Source organism: Bos mutus, chromosome 6, assembly GCF_027580195.1.
Source record: "Bos mutus isolate GX-2022 chromosome 6, NWIPB_WYAK_1.1, whole genome shotgun sequence".
Classification (NCBI taxonomy): Eukaryota; Metazoa; Chordata; class Mammalia; order Artiodactyla; family Bovidae; genus Bos; species Bos mutus.
The window spans coordinates 26108574-26127988 of record NC_091622.1 but is presented as its reverse complement, the minus strand read 5'-3'; the positions used below and the strand labels follow the sequence as shown (position 1 = coordinate 26127988).

At 47.1% G+C, this 19415-nt stretch overlaps 1 protein-coding gene across 2 annotated transcripts in view; it reads right to left on the bottom strand.

The window, feature by feature from the left end:
* Positions 1 to 19415, bottom strand: part of TSPAN5 (tetraspanin 5) — a 181943-nt gene that overhangs the window by 15278 nt on the left and 147250 nt on the right. For both annotated transcript variants that reach the window (XM_005910176.2, XM_070372107.1), the window contains exon 3: positions 881 to 1027. In XM_005910176.2, coding sequence (XP_005910238.1) covers positions 881 to 1027 — 147 coding nt within the window. The remainder of the gene's footprint in view (positions 1 to 880; positions 1028 to 19415) is intronic.

The following is a 19415-nucleotide window of genomic DNA, read 5'->3' as shown; positions in this document are numbered from 1 at the left end:
CTCCAAAGGAAGAGGCTTTTCCTTTTCATTCTTGACTTTTAATACTTACCCACCCCTGAGTCAAACTCCTCCAAAAATATTCATGCTAACAGATCACACCAGATATCCTGCAAGCGATCTAAAAATTACGCTGGTCACACAAAGGCGGCCTTTGCACCAGCAGAGAACACAGGAAATGCATGTTTACCATTTCTCTATAGTCACCAGGGCCTTCTGTTTAACAGACTTAATCTGGACAGGTCACAGCCACTGTGCTTATGTCTGGCTTCTCTGAACCAACTACCTGAAAGCCAGTCAGCTTTCTACTGACTATGTACTTAAAAGAGGGGGCAAAAATCACCCAAAAGAAGAAAACTAGATACGTATACAGACCTACTTTAGTTCTAAAGCTATTTTCAGGGCTGGACTGCAAACTTGTGATATCTATGTACAAAACCCCCATGGGTGGTGCTGATGTTATTAAGGAGGCATGGGTAGAGGGGCTTCCCAGGTGGGGCTAGTGATAAAGAACCCACCTGCCAATGCAAGAGACGTAAGAGACATGGGTTCAACCCCTGGGTCTCGAAAATCCCCTGCAGAAGGGCATGGCAACCCACTCACAGTATTCTTGCCTGGAGAATCCGATGGACAGAGGAGCCTGGTGGGCTACAGTCCATAGGGTTGCAAGGAGTCAGATATAGCTTAGTAACTTAGCACGCAGGCACATGGGTAGAGGAGGGTGGTGGTGGGCATCTAAAGTGCTCTTCTAAAAGAGAAACATTACTCAGGCCACAGTCTTGCCAGTGCCTTTGGTTGCGGCTCACTCCTGCCTCGAAAGGGTGTCCTCCTGATGTGAGATGAGGCTCTGGCTCTCAGTGTGTAAGTGGAGTATGGTACTTACAAACTTGAGAAGGAAAGTGTTTTCCCGCAGTGCTCCAATGCACCCAGCAAATCCCAGGATGAACATCACTCCTCCCACCACGAGGAAGAGCCAAACGGGGTCAAAGCCGCCGAGATCGGTGATGGAAGAGATGTTGGACAGAACTCCCTGTTGGACAGAGCAGACAACAGGGCATTGGGAGGCAGGGTCAGTTTTCCAGCATGAACAGATGATTACTGGGGTCTCTTCCCGCCCCACCCCAGGAAAACCTTCACAGGTGATCTGATCACGTCACATCACGTCAAGAAACACTATAAAATAGAGAAAAGAAAAGAAAAAGAGAAGAAAACCTACTTTCTTTCCAAGGGCTAGATGGGTTCATATTTTTAGTAAAACTATATAAAACGAAGACATGATCCCAAGAAACTGTCACTAGACCCTGTACGGAAAAGATATGGTTGTTACCTTTGCTTTCCGTATCTCCAAATACAAGTGGTCTTGAGTAAAAAACAGATGTTTAGGAAAAACACCTTTCAACACCCAAAAGGAGTCATCCTTACAGCCCTGGGGCATGCAGATGCCAGACCAGGGCCAGCTCCGAGCCCTTGGCATTTCTCAGGAAATAAGGGTAGAGCTGCAATCTTAAAGCCAACATGGCAGACAGCCCCAGCCCCAAGACCCTAAAAGTTTTCCAGAGAAAAACTCACCTCAGGCCTACCCTTGAACTGTCAGGAGACCCCATCAAGCTCATATCCCCAAAGCCCACTTGGGTGATTTGTACCGATGGGCTGCCCATGTTGAGTTACTAGGGTATTTTTTTACTCCCCTTTTTTTAAGGACTGGGATTTAAATGACTTACAAATCAGAGGTTATTCCCCAGCTTGCAACCTGTTTATTCTCCTGCCAAAAGAACCCAGAGTAATTTCATCTCTCCACAAATAATACCACTTCTTTACTGAAATCTTTTTTTAAGTGTGATAGCACATCAAATACCACCCAGAATCTATGTTAGAAATTATATGAGAATTTTTTTCTCTATAATGGAAGGTATATATTTAATATTCATTCTTACAGAGGCCAGCTACTGTTATTTTGAAACCGTGGAAATCTGTGAGTCTTAAATATCCAATATCATCAATATTTTTTTTATCTTATTAAGTTTGTTTTGAGCTCTCAAAATACCCCCAGAGTACCATGGTATAGTTTGCTATAAAGCCTTTAAAATTAAACAATTTGTTTTCAAAGCATTCCCAACAACCTGGAAGAATAGGAAGCAATCATCTCCTTTTATACTTGAGGAAAATGGAAACAGAGAGGTCTGGTGGCTTGCTGAAGGTCTCACAGCTATTGATTTTTTAGAACCAGAACAGAATACCTACTTCAATAATCCTTGTCTACCAAATGGAGGCTATGTATTTGCTTCCCAGCACTTCTCAGTCAGCACTAATCAACACTGGAGTTTAGGGTTTTTATGTTTTAACCCATTTTAAAGTTGCAGCAATGTTGAACAAGAGAATTTGTAAGGTTTTTGTTTCTTGTGGGGGGCGGGGGTAGGCAGGGATCACCTTAAGGACAATAATAGAATGTTAATAATAGTACACATGAGGCATAAAGGATCCTTACAATGTTCAATTAAACCTTATGAAAAAGGCCAGAGTTTAAATAAAGTCACAAATGAAGGGCTGAGAGAGTATTAAACACTTAGGAATGTAGGGTGTATTCACTAATGTCTGGGGTGACATCATACAAGGCAGCCACACCCTTCATGAAACTGCATAGACCAATGGCTGGATCCAATCTTGTGTTTCTTAGAGTTCCAAGTTCTGAACTATAAATACTGTACAGGGAAAAAGGAAAACACAGAAATACCATAACCAATTCTCCACCTACACAAACGATGCTGAGGGGGGAAAAAAAAAATTGCAAGAGGAGTCAGACAAAATCTAAGTGACAGTAAGTGGTGAGGGTCGCGCAATGGGGAGAAACCAACCTCTCCCCTCAGAATGCCTATGAACGTAAGTGTTAATACTTCAGGTCCTGATGTTTCAGACCCACTCAGCCAGGAGAGGAGAGGGCTTTTGGGCTATGTGATAACATTCTTACACTTTATAAAGTCAACTTTAATTATGGGAGACATAGATTCAATTTATCTGGCACCAAGGCTGGAAGAGACAGGAAGAGATGTCAGTTCCAGCATAAAGTGACCTTTCTAATGCCAGCAGGTCTCTAGTGATGGGTTGGAGAAGGCTGCTTGAGAAACCAGGGCTTCCCTTCATGGGGGTGCTTCCCCTCACGTGGGAATCAAAGCTGTGAACCTCCATCAGCAGGGCTCCAGGAGGGATTCTCAAGTGAAAGGGAAATAGGGACTTACTGACCTTTAGGTTCCTTCCAACTTTAAGACCATTCTATGATTTCATCCATGTTTAATGGGCTTGTTGTTTGTGATTCACACCAGAGTCTGAGCAAAGATCAGATTGTTCCCAAACACTCTTCGGTGATCCATGGCTGTACACAAAGAGCTCCGTGGATAACAAGGACAGTTATCTGGGGAATTCAGCAAAACAAGGAACCCAACACACACATATACACACACACACACCTGGGCCTGAAATACCAAGACATTCCCTCCCTTAAAGGCAAAAAAAAGTGCGATTCCAGCTGTCAGTGGATTCCTGGGGCACTGTCCTCTCTGTGTTTAACTTGGAATATGAGAATTTGGCTTCTCAGACAAACTCATTTTCATACTTTTAGATTCCCCAGCCTGCAGGGGCAGTTTTAATTGAGAGGCCTTCAACTGTTTCCATGGAAACAACAATCATTTGGGGCCCGAGCTGGACTGCAGATCCTACTCATTTAATCCTACATTGTGGCAAAAGACAGGGCTGGAGCCAGATACTGAGAGCTCGGAGGAAATAAAATTCTGCAAAGGACAGAAAAGACGACCAAGAACTTTATTTTAAATGAATTCCAGGTAGTTATCTGTTGGAAACCAACTCACATCTTAAAACACAAAGTGTGGCAGTCAATGCCTGGTCTTCTTTTTCTTAGGATTAGGATGGCTTACCTGATTGGAGATAGAAAAAAAGACTTTTTCACCTGTGCAATGCCTCCAAATAGTCACTAAAGAGCAGTCTTACTGCTTCTAACTACACAGAGCAACCAAAGAGGAGCTGAACATAATCGAGGCAACAAGACTGTGGATTACAAAAATGATGGGTAGCTGACAGTTCAGCCTTCTGCTGTCTCAAAGATGGGGTCTTTCCCTGGACTTTTTGATTGTGTTAAGCTCAATTTGACAAATGAGTAAGAAGTGCTAGAACATGCCAGCTGAAGAGTAATTATAATTAAAGCTTGTATAGTTAACAAGATGCCGGAAGGAAAAAAAAAAAATCTAAGATTACAGTTAAGTCAGCCAAGGGATTTAAAATAGACATTCAGATTCGTGGTAAATCCTCAGGAATGTGCAAGCCCGCCGGCAGCAGACACCTAGGCTTCTAGGAACCTAGAAGAAGGCACCGCCCTGTTCTTCTGGGAACAGGGCCCCCTCCTCCTTGTAAAGGTCCACTCTCCCCAAACCCACTCCATGAGCTACTCAGAGTTCTCACATAACCCCACCACCTGGGTGAGAGTCAGAAAGCCTGAAATTCCCCTTCCTCAACCCCAGGATTTAGAATAAATATCTGTCTCTAGAGTCTGAAGCTATAAAAGGTTCAACTCTGGAGCCCCATGCTGTGTGTTTTACTTTGTAGAGAAAGTCAGTCTGCAGCGAGCAGCGAGTAACGAGAGTAGGGAGAGAAATCCTGCTGATATTAGATCCTGGCCTGACCATGAGTTCTGCAAGTCACTCAGGAGCCTTAGACTCCATGACTGCGTAAACGGGTTCTATGTGGAGCCGATTTGCACCTGAGGAGTTCCACACAACAAAACAAAGCACTGGATACACTGGGCTTTATCGCTGCACGTATGGGTACATACACAGACACACACACACACAAGCACAACCAAAACTAAAGCCCTCTGGAGACAGCAGCATGGAAACATATACACTAACATGTGTAAAATAGATAGCCAGTGGGAATTTGCTGTATGACGCAGGGAACTCAAACTGGGGCTTTGTGACCACCCAGAGGGGTGGCATGGGGTAGGAGGTGGGAGGTTCAAGAGGGAGGGGACATAGGTACACTTATGGCTGGCTAGTTCAAGTTGATATTTGGCAGAAACCAACACAGTATTGTAATTATCCTTCAATTTTAAAAAAAAAAAGGAAAAAAAGAAATAAAATGTATCCATTTGAGTTTTTATTTAAAACAACAAAAACTAAAGCTCCCAATTTACACTGGAAAAAAAGTGTTGGGGGTGGGCTGGGAAACAGACGGGAAGTGGGATGGGAAGGTGAAGAGACAAGTGTTAGATTTAACGATACCTTTCCTCAGCTAGTTGATATTTCCAGTCCACACAGCGACTGAGTCAGTGTAAATAGTCTCATTCATGTTGACTCACTATCAACTCAGCATCATTTATGAAACAAGCAGTTATGGAAGGAACTTTTAGGTTTTGTCTATGTCACTGACAATCCGGACATGATTTTAGCTCTAGTTCTCCATATTGACTTGAATGTTCCGTCCTTGGGTTTAAATTAACAACTTTTTAAAACTCAAACTTATTGAAAAAAATAAACATACAAAATGTCAACTGGCTGCCCTCCTTTGCACCCCAAACTACTGCTGATGTGAGAACACACACAGCCTGTATGTACCCCACTAGGAAGTCCTCCTCTTCCTCCTGCGTGTATCCTGCAGCAAAGCCCTGGGAGTCAAAGACGTCAAGGGCACTAGATTTTGCATGTAAGCTCAGAAAATATCCTCTGAAGTAGAATCTAATTGGAATAAGGATAAATGGATGAGAAGCAGAGTAGTTGTCTGCATATACTTATTCCTTTAGTCAATTGTGATGGTTGATGTGAAGGTGAAAATCTGAATAGCAACAGCAAAGACAGAAAAGGAAAGAGGCAGAATGAGAGAGAAAGCCAGAGACCAAGACTGCAAGTCACAAGAAGAATATATTCAAATACCACAGTCTCAAGAATATAGGCGGATCTCCTATACACATATTCTTTGTTAATACATTGCATGCATGCTAAGTCACTTCAGTCATGTCAGACTCTTTGCAAACCCATGGATTCTCTGTCCATGGGATTCTCCAGGCAAGAATACTGGAGTGTGGTGCAAACTCCTCCTCCAGGCAATCTTGCCAACCCAGGGATTGAACCCCTCTCTCTTACGCCTCCTGCATTGGTAGGTGGGTTCTATACCACTGGCACCACCTGGGAAACCTGTTCATATATTAAGATTATATTAAGAAAAATTAGTATAAATAAGCATTCATAAGAATTCTTCATATTCATAATATCTGCGTGAAAGTGAAAGTGAACATCACTCTGTTGTGTCTGACTCTTTGCAGCCCCGTGGACTATACAGTCCATGGAATTCTCCAGGCCAGAATACTGGAGTGGGTAGCCTTTCCCTTCTCCAGGGGATCTTCCCAACCCAGGAATCAAACAAACCCAGGTCTCCCACATTGTAGGCGGATTCTTTACCAGCTGAGCCACAAGGAAGCCCAAGAATACTGGAGTGGGTAGCCTATCCCTTCTCCAGCGGATCTTCCCTATCCAGGAATCGAACCAGGGTTTCCTGCATTGCTGGCAGATTCTTTACCAACTGAGCTATCAGGGAAGCCCGTACTATCTATACCTGTATCTGTATTCTTGTGACTCTCAGTCATCTCCAAGTCTATAGCTGTTGCTGCAGCAGGCAGCAGAAGCAAAAACAAATTGACCATAGCAAAGTGCTGCTATAAAGACAAAATGAACAGCAGTCAATTTAAAAAGTTGAAACAAATACTTTCAGCAAATTAGCCAGTCCACAAATTGGCTATAAGACAACTAGCTCTTGGCGTATCAATCTGGAGTTTTTAAGTGATGATTCACCAGTGAAAATAGGAGATTTCCACTATCCCCGAAGTACTAGACGGTATCTCGCAGAACTAAGCAAGGAGACCAATAGGTGTCTAAGAAATAAGATACATTAATGGAACACAGCTGAGGCAATATCATTATAACAGAAGTTTAGAGAGTCAACAAACAAGAAAGGTACTGATGTGCATCTGTCACCATACAAGGGAGACTGAAATTCCAGCCACTCAGACAAACCTGCTCTAGGGTGTGGCAGAGAGCATTCCAGTCTCCTTCTGCACGAACCATCCTGTCCTCAAGCTCCCTGGCTCACCTGCAATTTCCCTTGGAATCCAGAAAAGGGGTAGTATATAGACAAGAGCTGGGTTCGATCCCTGGGTTGGGAAGATCCCCTGGAGAAGGAAATGGCAACCCACTCCAGAACTCTGGCCTGGAAAATTCCATGGACTGTATAGTCCATGGGATCACAGAGTCAGACACGACTGAGCTACTTTCACTTCAGACAAGAGCTACGACAAACCTAGACAGTGTGTTAAAAAGCAAAGACGTCACTTTGCCAACAAAGGTCTGTAGAGTCAAGGCTATGTCCTTTCCAGTAGTCATGTATGGATGTGAGAGTTCGACCATAAAGAAGGCTGAGCGCCAAAGAATTGATGCTTTTGAACTGTGGTGCTGGAGAATACTCTTGAGAGTCCCTTGGACAACAAGGAGATCAAACCAGTCAATCCTAAAGGAAATCAGTCCTGCATATTCATTGGAAGGACCGATGCTGAAGCTAAAGCTCTAACACTTTGGCCACCTGATGTGAAGAACTGACTCCTTGGAAAAGACCCTGATGCTGGGAAAGATTGAAGAAGAAGAGGGCCTCAGAGGATGAGATGGCTGGATGGCATCACTGATGCAATGGACATGAACTTGGGCAAACTCCAGGAGATGGTGAGGGACAGGGAATCCTGACATGCTGCAGCCCATGGGGTCACAAACAGTTGGACACGACTTGGCAACTGAACAACAGACAAGGGTTAAATGTAAGACAGACAGACAGAGAGGATGCTGCAGTATAGACTACGTTGTCTTGACTTTCAGTTGCACTACTTACACCAGAGTGATCTTGGTTAAGGTACCAAACCTGCCTAAACCTCAATTTCCACATCTGTGAAATGGTACCTTACATCATAAGGTTACTATGAGGATGTAGAAAATAATCCAAGTAAATTCAAATATTAGGCTACGTCTTTGGCAAATAACAAGAATTCAAAGTTGATCAGCATCATCATTTCATCATTACTAGACCAAGAGGACGACAGCAGATGCTATAGAACAGAGTCCCTGGCTCACGGCCTGTTAGGAACCAGGGCCACACAGCAAGAAGCAAGCAAGCCAAGCCTCCTGTGCCACTCCCCCGTCACTGCACTACCGCCTAAACCATACCGTCCCCCCGGCCCCAGCCCATCCCATGGAAAAACTGCCTTCCCCGAAACCGGTCTCTGGTGCCCAAAATGTCGGGGACCGCTGCTATAGCAGCACGCTGGAGGGGCCTCTAACCGACAGCTTTGGAGAGAAATCTATTTTGCTCTGGCACTTGGCCTGCGGGACCCTCTTCCAAGAAAGCCACGCCCACGTAGGATGATGTCTTACGGAGGTGGGAGGAACTGACCTGCCAATCAACCTTCTTTCTCCAGAAATGGGAAGTCACCTGAAAGGCACTCAGAGTAAAGGCAGAAGGGAGAGAGAGGTCAGGAGTAAGCAGAAGCCACGAGTGGGTGGGAGCCAAGAGTACAAAGAAGTGGTGAAGCAGAGGAGAGAGCAGAGAGAAGCAGCCAGGCGCAGGTCGGCCGCCACGTGGCCGAGATTACACACCTCAACCAGGCCAGGGGCACAGCTGCTGCTTAGAAACCCGACCAGGCACTCTGGTCACCAGGGAGTCACGGGTCCTGGATTACTTTCCACTTACTAAACCACGTCCCGTTCTCGGTGAGGTCTCATCCTTCAGTGGTCTGAGAGGCCTGGTAAGTCTCAGTGTGCGTGTGCTCAGCCACTGCAGCTGTGTCTGACTCTGTGCAACTCCATGGACTGTAGCCCATCAGGCTCCTCCGTCCAGGGGATTCTTCAGGCAAGGATACTGGAGTGAGTTGCCGTGTCCTCCTCCAAGGGAACTTCCCTGCCCAGGGATCGAACTCCTCTCTCTCACACCTCCTGCCTTGGCAGGCGGGTTCTTTACCACTAGCACCACCTGAGAAGACCCTGGTATGTCTCAGTCAGGATGTGAAAAACCAGCCCATCTTCCCTCCAGCTTCCATCTACTCATCAGCACCTCATGCATTCAATAATCTCTGGAATTTAAGTCATTTCTTTCCAGGGTTCTGCCATCAAGGACTATGTTCTGAGTTACTGTTTCTTCCTGTAAGAGGTTTCTACACACGTGCAGATACGAACATGCAAGCGAAGCTCCAGGAGGGTTTCAAACCCATAAACCTCAGGAGTATCTGTGGTTTTCCCCAGCAGCACAGAGCGACCTCTGTGTGCCACCTGGCAAGCTTCACTTTCTTTTCTCTCAACTCACATAGCAAAAAAAAAAAAAAAACAAAAAATAGCATCAATAAGCCCCCAAGGTCTGGGACTCTTCTGCTTTGGCATATACGAGCACATTCCTTCCAGCGGCTGGATGAGAAACAGAGACAAGCCTATGGAATGTGCAGGCACAGCCAGGCCAGATGGGCCCCTTTGAGATTTATGATCCTGCGTCCCACCTCACCCACCCTCTCTACACTACACTGGGTGAAACGGGCACCAGTTTTCCTAGAGTAAGAGGGGGAGCAGCATTTCCCTACTTGAGAAAGAATGCCAAGACAGGACAGTTTCAAGAAAATGAGCTACTTGGAGGGGGTGGCCCTGGAAAGCTGGTGACAATGACCACAGGAAGTCCAAGCTGGGCCACAGGGCCACCTGCCCCCAACAAGTCATCAGAGATCCTCTACAGATGTTACAGGACAAAGTTGCTCTGCACACCCCAGAACCCCCGTCTGTCTAAGGAACTGCTGCAGAATCCAGGGAGAGGATGTAGAGAGACAGGAGCTTGCTGGGACTTGAGCAGTTCAGAGAGATGTAAGGGCGCAGGGCAGCATAACTCACAGCCTGGCAAAGAGACACGAGGTTAAAGGAAGACCAGACGCTTTCAAGACATGTGGTTTCCCGTATTTTTCTTGTCAGAAAAGGTCATGGTGAGATTCAAGTAATCCTTTCTTAAAGATAAAAAATGGCCATGACCTGCTTTTGTGGTGAGGAAGAAGAAGAGAGACAGCTGTCTCTCAGGGCTCCAGAAAATCCTGCAACCGAGCCTCCGATGGGGAGGCCAGCCATGTGGTGCCCTCGCTGGTACCGCGCTCAGGCCAGGAAACCACCACCACCACCTGGGTGGAGCAACTGCCTCTTCGAACAAGGAAACACAGCCACCTGCGAAAGTGTCATTTTTCAAAAACCCAGCATGTTCCAAGCCACTCTCCGGGTATTTTGTGTCCATGTGCAGAAGATGAGAAACATATCCAGAATATTCCTAAGTAAAAAGTTTAAACTGAAATATGTAATAGAGACTCTGATCACAGTATCCCTGCAACTAAAGCCAAAAAAAAAAAAAAAAACCCAAACAAAGTCTAATGTAGTGGTAGGTGATCACTGTATCCTAGAGCTTCAGAGATGCACAACTCATTCAGTTCCTGAGCAAACAGTTTCCTGGGAATCACCTGAGACGCGCCAGATACTGTGCAAGTCATGGATATTCAGAGTGAACGTATGGGGACACCCTCAGGAGCTAGTCTAGAGGGGGGACAGGTTAGTAGGAGGGTTCTGGGAAGAGGTATTAGTGTGTGTTACATGAGTGTACACGGGAGGGGCAGAAGGTCATGTCAGCAAGGGCAGAGACAAGGTGGACCTGGCCCACCGCGGGGTGCACATGTGACTGTCACAAGTGGTGAGAGGAGACAGAGGCTGGCGGAGCATGGCTGGGTTTGACTCTGAAGGCATTCTGAGCAGAGGAGGCTCACGTGTGAATTCAGAAAGCTCACGCTATGGGCTAAGGAAGCTGTTGGGGGTCCTGTGGTGATGCTGAATTGTGGGATGAAGGCCCTGTTAAGAGCTACACGACTGAGCATTGACTGCCAGGCTCAGAGCTACCTGGATAATTTCCCCCTCACAGTTAACTTTCCAGGTATGACTATTTTCCATGGCAGGACACAGACCCAGAGATGGAGTAACTTGCCAGGCGACCCAGGTGAGAAAGTGGCAGAGCAGGGGTTTGAGCCCAGAGCAGTGTTCCAACCACAATGCTCTACTGTCTAAAGAGAAAAAGCAGCAGTGGGCAAGACTGTTCTTGTTTCCAGTGTAACATCATATGTGCGTGCATGCGTGTTAAGTCATTCAGTCGCGTCCAACTCCTTGCAACACTATGGACTATACAGCCCATCAGGCTCCTCTGTCCATGGGTTCTCCGGGCATGAATACTGGAGTGGGTTGCCATGCCCTTCTCCAGGGGATCTTCCTGACCAGGGATCAAACCCAAGTCTCTTATGTCTCCTGCATTGGCAGGCAGGTTCTTTACCACTAGCACCACCTGGGAAACATATACCTGTCTCTAAAATGTTAAGAAAAATATGATAGTCTTACCTCAGACTTTACTGATCACGATCTGAAAACCGAAGTGAATAGGAGATGACCTCCTACTGTGTGCGCATGCACACACACACACACACACACACACACACACCACGAAGCAAAGAACTTCCTTCTCTTGCACACCTCAGTGAAATCAAGGGGGTGAGGGGCTGGGTTATGGTATGAGACTTCTCAGCAGTTGCTGTGTTGTGTGACTCCACTTCCTAGATAAGGGAGCAGATTTCTTTTCATCCAAAAGAAAGGAACTACCTAGTAAGGAAGTTTCAAGAGGATCCCTGAGGAAGCTCGGAGACACCAGGTCTGGGCAGGGGTACTGGGTGGCCACCTAGAACAGGGATGCCCACCCAGAGGAAGGGAACTGCAAGGCAGAGGGACCCTGGGGAAACTTCAAAAGGGCCAAGGCACCATCCCCTTTACCACCTGCCAGGCTCAGAGAGCAAAGCTGCACCCACATTTCTGCCCTGGCAGGAAGTGGGAGAGAAACCTCTGGGGGATTGGGGAGGGGGGACAGGAGGAAGCAGGGGGCAAAGGCCCTTCCTCTCCAGGGGCCCAAGGTTGACTGTGCCAGGCAAGGCAAACATTTTAAAGCAAAGTGAGGTTTGGGGTTTCAATTTTTATCCAGCCCTGTCTAATAACTGGGCTTCCCTGGTGGCTCACATGGTAAAGAATCTGCCTATAGTGCAGAAGACCTGGGTTCAATCCCTGGGTCAGGAAGATTCCCTGGAGAAGGAAATGGCAACCCGCTCCAGTATTCTTGCCTGGAGAATTCCATGAACAGAGGTGGGCACCAGTCCATGGGGTTGCAAAGAGTCAGACATGACTGACTACTATTTTCATTTCTAATAACTGGGCCTGGACTAGTGCCTAAAATGAGAATGCATGTATGCTAAGTCACTTCAGTTATGTCCAACTCTGTGCAACCCTGTGGACTGTAGTCACCAGGCTCCTCTGTCCATGGGATTTCTCCAGGCAAGAATATTGAAGTGGGATGTCATTTCTTCCTCCAGGGCATCTTCCTGGCCCAGGGTAGGACTGCGGTATCTGAGGGTGGACAACAAAGACACTCAATTTTTGATCCACCTGAATTTTCATTCCTGATAAATTTCTCTGCAAAAAAGTTTACAGGGACATACAAAAAGAGAAAAATTAAGTTTTTTTTTCCCCTAACATATATCATGCCTTTGCTGAGCATACTGTTTACAACACCTCAGAGCATAGGCTGACTTTCTAGATACTCAACAAAAGCTGTTCAGTTTGCAGATTTTCAACTGCAACAGAGAGCCTGTGGGGATCACATGGACAATTGAGAAAGAGATGCAAACTTACATTTCAGTCCACGAAATGAAGCCTTCAAAAGTATTCTCGGCATCTCAGAAATGTCTCCTTCAAGTACTTTTTCAGGGGAGGCAAGCATTTTTCTCTTTAAGTTACCTGGGTAACCGCATCCACCTACCACTTCCCTCTGGCTACCTTGACCACCACCGTTATGAATTGCTTGAATCACTGAATCTCCTTGTCTAGCTTTTCCTTCCTGGGAAAAATCGGCAAAGTTCTTCCAGGTTGAGCCTATTGTACAATCGTGACAGGCAGCAACCGGAGGGTTCTGAAGTGAAGACTGGCATTACAGACAGTGGTCAGGGGGAAGGCCTCCAGCAAAAAGACTCACCCTTATCCCCAGGACAGCCAGGGAGAAAAGTGATAAAGACTAGAGAGCTCCTCTCATGGCCATCCCACCTGCCAGGGCCAGCACTGTGCCCCCAGCTCATGGGGTCTGCCACAATGTATACAGTTCTCCCGCACATTCTCATTCACGTGGTCACGAGCACCCGGATCTGACCATGCTAGACCTGAGCATAATAAACTGAAGAAGACAGGCTCCTGCCCTCAAAGAGCTTCCAGGTCAGACAAGCCAGGCCAGGTTTGCCCTCCACGCAGAGGGCTGGTGCTGTGTGAGCGGTGGCAGGAGGCACAGGAGAAACCAAGAGCTCACACTGAGGACCAGGGAAGCGCACTTTTCCCACTTGGAAAAGCCGAGTCTCCCCCTTGCCCCCAACAGTGTAGCCCCACTTACAACTGTCAGTGATCTATCACCCAGCCTCGTGCCCCTACCTAAGAATTAAGTCAAAAGCATTACCATGGGAATTCCCTGGCAGTCCAGTGGTTAGGACTCCTCGCTCCCATTGCCGAGGGCCCAGGGTTCAATCTAGGTTGGGGAACTCAAATTGCATAAAATCCCACACAAAGCAGGGAAAGGGTATAAACACTGGGCAAAACGGAAAAGGGAAGATATCCCCAATTCTTCCCTAAGTCAAGACAGACATACACAGATTACCGCTTATACACCAGAAATAATTTTTTTTCCCCCTGGATGTTAGAAATCTGCTGTTTCTACACTGAATGAACCCCTTACCATATCAGATACCAGAAACCACATATCACTTTACTTCCTTTTAGGCTATAAGAACTGATAATATGCTTACTAGAGGTCTGAATGATAGAGCCAGGGTTGAAAAGAACGCTTTCATCTTCCCTTTGCACATTCATTCTCCCACAAGCAATGTTTCTTGAATGGTATTACATGTCAGTTAATGTTCTAAGCGCTAGAGTGTAGTAGTAAACAGAAGTCCCTGTTTAGGGGGGTAAAAAAAATCCGTGTGAGTGGTAAGTCCTTTGACAACACAGAATGCGGGGAAAGCACACGGAAGGGGCTGGGACTAACGTGAGAAGTGGCTGCTTCAAACAGGCCAGGGAGGCCCACAGACGAAGGTGGCCCTGGAGCAGAGACCAGGAAGCAGAGGAAAGCAGCTGTGTGGGACCTCTACAGAAGAACACACCTCCTAGGGGCCGAGTGGCACGAAGACCCTGGGGTGGTAGGTCCATCCGAGACGGCGGAGGAACTCAAGACGATGAGCTGGGGCTGGAGCGCATCAGGGGCGGGCGCAGCGTGGGAAAGAAGGACCAGGAAGTAACAGTACTGTACTCAGCTTTGAGTGAGACGGTAAATGCACTGGAGGGCTCGAAGTAGAGACGCGACAGGATTCTGCCTTATGCTTGAATCACTCTGGGCAGTCCAGTGGTTAGAAGTCCACGCTTTCACTGCTAGGGACCCAGGTTCAAACCCTGGTCAAGGAACTAAGATCTCGTAAGCTGTGAGTGCGGCCAAAAATAGAAAAAGTAATAATAAAAATAAATAAATAAATAAAAGAATCACTTTGGCTGCTGTTTGGAGACGGCCAGGGCTGGGAGTGGAGGCACGAGAGCAGAGGCTGGGGAACAGTGGAGACGTCTGCACTAACAGAGGCAAAAGCCTGCAGCTTAGACTAGTGTGTAGAAGTGGAGGTGGTTGGAAGAAATCATATTCTCAGTGCAGTTTCAAAACAGAGCTGACAGTGTTTGCCGACAGACTGAATGTGGTATGAGAAGAAAAGACAAGGGTGTCAAGAACACCCAAACAAGTGAAGAGGACCGAGCCGCCATCTCCTGCAACTGGGAAGAGAAGGTGTGAGGGGAGAAATCGGGAGTGTTTCTCTGGGCTATGAAGCTCCAGAAGCCTGGCGGGCCTTTCAGCAGAGATGCTGGGCATGAGACTGGGGTTCAGAAGAGGGCAGGACCACAGATGTAAATTTGGAAGTCATCAGTGATCAATGATGCTTGAGGCCCTGAGCCTGAATGAGAATTCCCAGAGCCTGAGTGAAGAGAAACAAGGGGCTTCTCCAGAATTCAGAAGTTCAAGAGGCAGCTGGACTTTGCAAACAAGTATGAGAAGGCACTGCTAATGAGGTATGAAACTCAAGAATGTGATGGATCTTGGAAGCCAAGTAGCAAAGTGTTCCTAGAAGAGAAGAATGATTAAACATGCCTCAGTCCTCACTTGACTGATAAAGGTTTCTGGGTACCTGGGCAAGAAAATGATGTTCAATGAGAAAGTGCCAGCAAGGTTCATATGAGTCCTAGGCTAGTTATTCAGAGAAAAGACAAGATGCAGAAAGACAGTCTGATACAATGACAAGTAGATGGATTAGAGACTCCTTGACTAATGACACCCAAGGGCACACACAAGTCAATGATGTCAACCCCAAAGGAAATTTCCAGTGACATGTCACTGGGTTCTGTCCTCGGCCTGCTCAATATGTCACTGCCTTCTATCAGTGATAGCTATACTTGACTGCAATCAGAATAATACAGGAAGCTTGTAAAACAGAGCCTCCTGGTGTCCACACCCCAGACCTACTGAATCCGAATTTGCCAGGTAGCACTGGAGCAAGGAGTTAAAGGAAGGTCTGAGTTAAAAGGAGGACTTGATCGAGGACGTTGATCAAAAGTACGGCTAAAACCAAGCTGAGCGGAGTGGGGAATGTGCTGGTTGACAGAGCACTGAGCTTCCAGCTTCAGAGCAATCTCTGCAGGTAGGCAGGTAGAACAGACCTGGGGCAATCTGGACTCTTGTATCTGCCTCTGAAAATCAGCCAGATGTGAGATGGAGGGAGGAAACCCAGCTGGACCTGGACCAACCTGAGACCACTCAGTGATACATTGTGTGACCTCAGTGGTACTGAGCAGACAGGAGAGAGGGGACGCGATCCAGCCCTACCCTCTATGGCCCCTAAAACATCCTCTCCCTGGAGAAGAGAACCCATAGGGACGTCAGAGGAGTGAGATCAAGATGGCAGAGGGATCCCCCACCTCCACCAGAACCTGGAAATTCACAAGGAAACACACCAAGGACTAAATACGGAGAAGGGCTTACAATGGGCCCCAATGGGGCAGACCTACATTCCATGAATGAAAACCAGTAGGACATGATTCTAATTTGGCAGGAGGAAGGTCTTTCTAATAGTAAGAGGAACCCAGAGAAAAGTGGTGAGTGCTTTGCCCAAGGAATTGTTCAACTTCTGTACTCTCCAAATTAGCACAAATTGCAATGTATTACTTTATTTATAGATCCCCTGGAGGAGGAAATGGCAACTCACTCCAGTATTCTTGCCTGGAGAATCCCATGGACAGAGGAGCCTAGCAGGCCTCAGTTCGTGGGGTCGCAAGCATGGGACATGACTGAAGTGTAGTTTATGTATATAAGCACACCGTCCTAGAACAAACTAGCATTCAGAGTTTATGTATATAATCATGCCTGTCCTAGAACATGAATTCCCTGAGGAATTACATGCCCAGAATCCAGCGCAAGCCATGCCCCACGCTGTGTGCTCAATAATGTTCTTTGAATGGATGAGGTGATTACTGCCGGACGCTGCCAAGCTTGTAGTGGCGGTAATTCATGCAACGTGACTGTTAACGTTCCTTCTAAAACCACAGATCCTATGATTTCTGAAAAACTGCACATAAACCAGTTTCCCCTGGAGACACATTCATCCTTTGCATCTTGACGGTGATCTGGAAGCTAGATTAAATGTATTATTTAATTATTAAGTCTAATATTCCACTGTAATATTAGTCCTAAATCTCAGCCTGGTATTTTTAATGATTTTTGCCTCCAATGTTTCTGTGCTCCACATAAAAATGTGCAAAACCCCACCTATTAAAGAAATCTGATCCTTCCAGCCGTGACCCAGTTTGGGGATTTACCCTCTGGGCCTCTTTTCAAGTAAATGTCACCACGTCTCCGTTGGGGGGATTTACTGATGCACAGGCTGGTGTGACCCGCCCTGCAGGTGCACGCGGCCGTCACCCTCAGCCGCCTGCGGTTCACCTCAGAACATCATCCCAGCAGTGGCCTGGTCTAGCTTAGAACTTATCCCCAAGGGCTTCAGCGGAGCAGCCTCTGCAGCTACCAAGTCAATCAATGAACATCACACCCTCCTTAAGAGACCCCAGAACACAGCCGATTCTCAGTCCACAGATCAGAGCCTGGAATGCTCCAAAAATCTGAGGCAGCTCCCAAAGCCCCCATTCTGTGCTGGTGCCCATGTAGGGCATCCAAGGAAGGGAACCATGTCCCAGAAAGCATGTACCTTACACCAGGCCCAGTGTGGGGAGCCACCCCACTTCATCCTCACAGCAACCCTACAAGCTGACACGAGTGTCCTTTGCATAAACCAGGGAAGGGTACCCAGAGACGCTAAACCACTTGCCCAAAGTCACACTGACAGCAAAGGAAGGAGTCAGTACTGAATGCTGGTCTTTCAGCCCCAGAGCTGTGCTTTTTTTTTTCCCCTCATGGCAACCAGAGTGATCTTAAAAGCCAGATTAGGACACTCCCTTAATGGCCTGGTAACTTCCTCTCATTCAGCCTCTACTGGCCCCTGCCCCTCCTGGCTCTGCCTGCCTCTCTGGCCACCTGCCTTACATCTAGCTCCCCCTTTCTACTGGCCTCTTCCTGCTCCTCAGAATCGCTATGTGCCTGACTCAGGGCCACTGGACTTGCCAGTCCCTCTGCCTAGAATGCTACTCCCCCAATGCTCTGCAGACCCCTCTTTACTTCATCCAGGTCTCTGCTCCAGCACCCTCTTGTCAGGGAGACCGTTCCCAAGTGCTCTATCTAAAAGAGATCCCTTTTGGGGCTTCCTTGGTGGCTCAACGGTAAAGAATCCACCTGCCAAAACAAGAGATACAGGTTTGATCCCTGGTCCAGGAAGATTCCACACGCCTCAGAGCAACTAAATCCACGCACCACAACTACGGAGGCTGTGCTCTAAAGCCCAGGCGCCGTAACTACGAAGCCCATGAGCTGCAACTTCTGCAGCCCATGCACCCTAGAGCCTGTGCTCCACAAGAGAAGCCATGGCACTGCAACTGGAGAGTGGCCCCCGCTCACTACAGCTAGAGAAAAGCCCGCACAGCGACAAAGACGTAACACAGCCAAAAAGAAATAAAAAGTAAGAGAGACCTCTTCCCCACCACTCTTTAAGTAGCCCTTACTCTGTACCTTGCGTTTCTCAGCACTCATCCACACCTGCACACATGTTCCTGGCTAGTTAAACTGCTTACTGCTGGTGCCCCCACTAAAAACAAGCCCTACGGGACAGGGACTCAGCATCATTTGCTGCTGCATCCTCACCCCCAACTCAGGGCCCAAACATACAGCCAGTATGCACCATACTGAGCTGTTACATGTCCTTTGTCCTCCGCTACCTCTGCGTAGTCCCAGCTCACAGAGTTCTGCTACACAGTAGCTGGGCAACCCTGGCCAAGTAACTCCAGCTCTGCAGAGAAGCCTTCCCTTTGCTGATACCAGCCCTGAAAAAGGAGGGAACTGCTATTTCATCCCTCCCTAGAGACCACATCCGGAGAAGGCAATGGCACCCCACTCCAGTACTCTTGCCTGGAAAATCCCATGGACGGAGGAGCCTGGTAGGCTGCAGTCCATGGGGTCGCTGGGAGTTGGACACGACTGAGCGACTTCACTTTCACTTTTCACTTTCATGCATTGGAGAAGGAAATGGCAACCCACTCCAGCATTCTTGCCTGGAGAATCCCAGGGACAGGGGAGCCTGGTGGGCTGCTGTCCATGGGGTCGCAGAGAGTCAGACACGACTAAAGCAACTTAGCAGCAGCAGCAGCAGCAGCAGCAGAGACCACATCATCCCCTTGCTCTGATGTTTGTATGATACTGTCGGTTTTAGAATTTTGTGATTTAATCAAAGAAGAGACATTGGGGCGACTGATGAGACAAAAGGATAATTATATTTCACAAAGAGAAAAACCTTCAAAACAACATATTGTCTGTTTATTGCTAGAACAGATAATTAGTTCATATAATGCCCTCCAGCATCTTTTCAGAGCAGATAGAAATGGACTGATTAAAGGAGAGTTATACAAAGCTATATGATCTGGCCCTGAACCAAACAGAGGGCTTCTAAAAGTGGAATTTCTGAGATTCCACCAGTACAAACCTCCAGGCTTATAAAGGGATCGACACAGAAGCTGATCATAATCCAAAAGAAGGTCAGTTATTCAACAGAA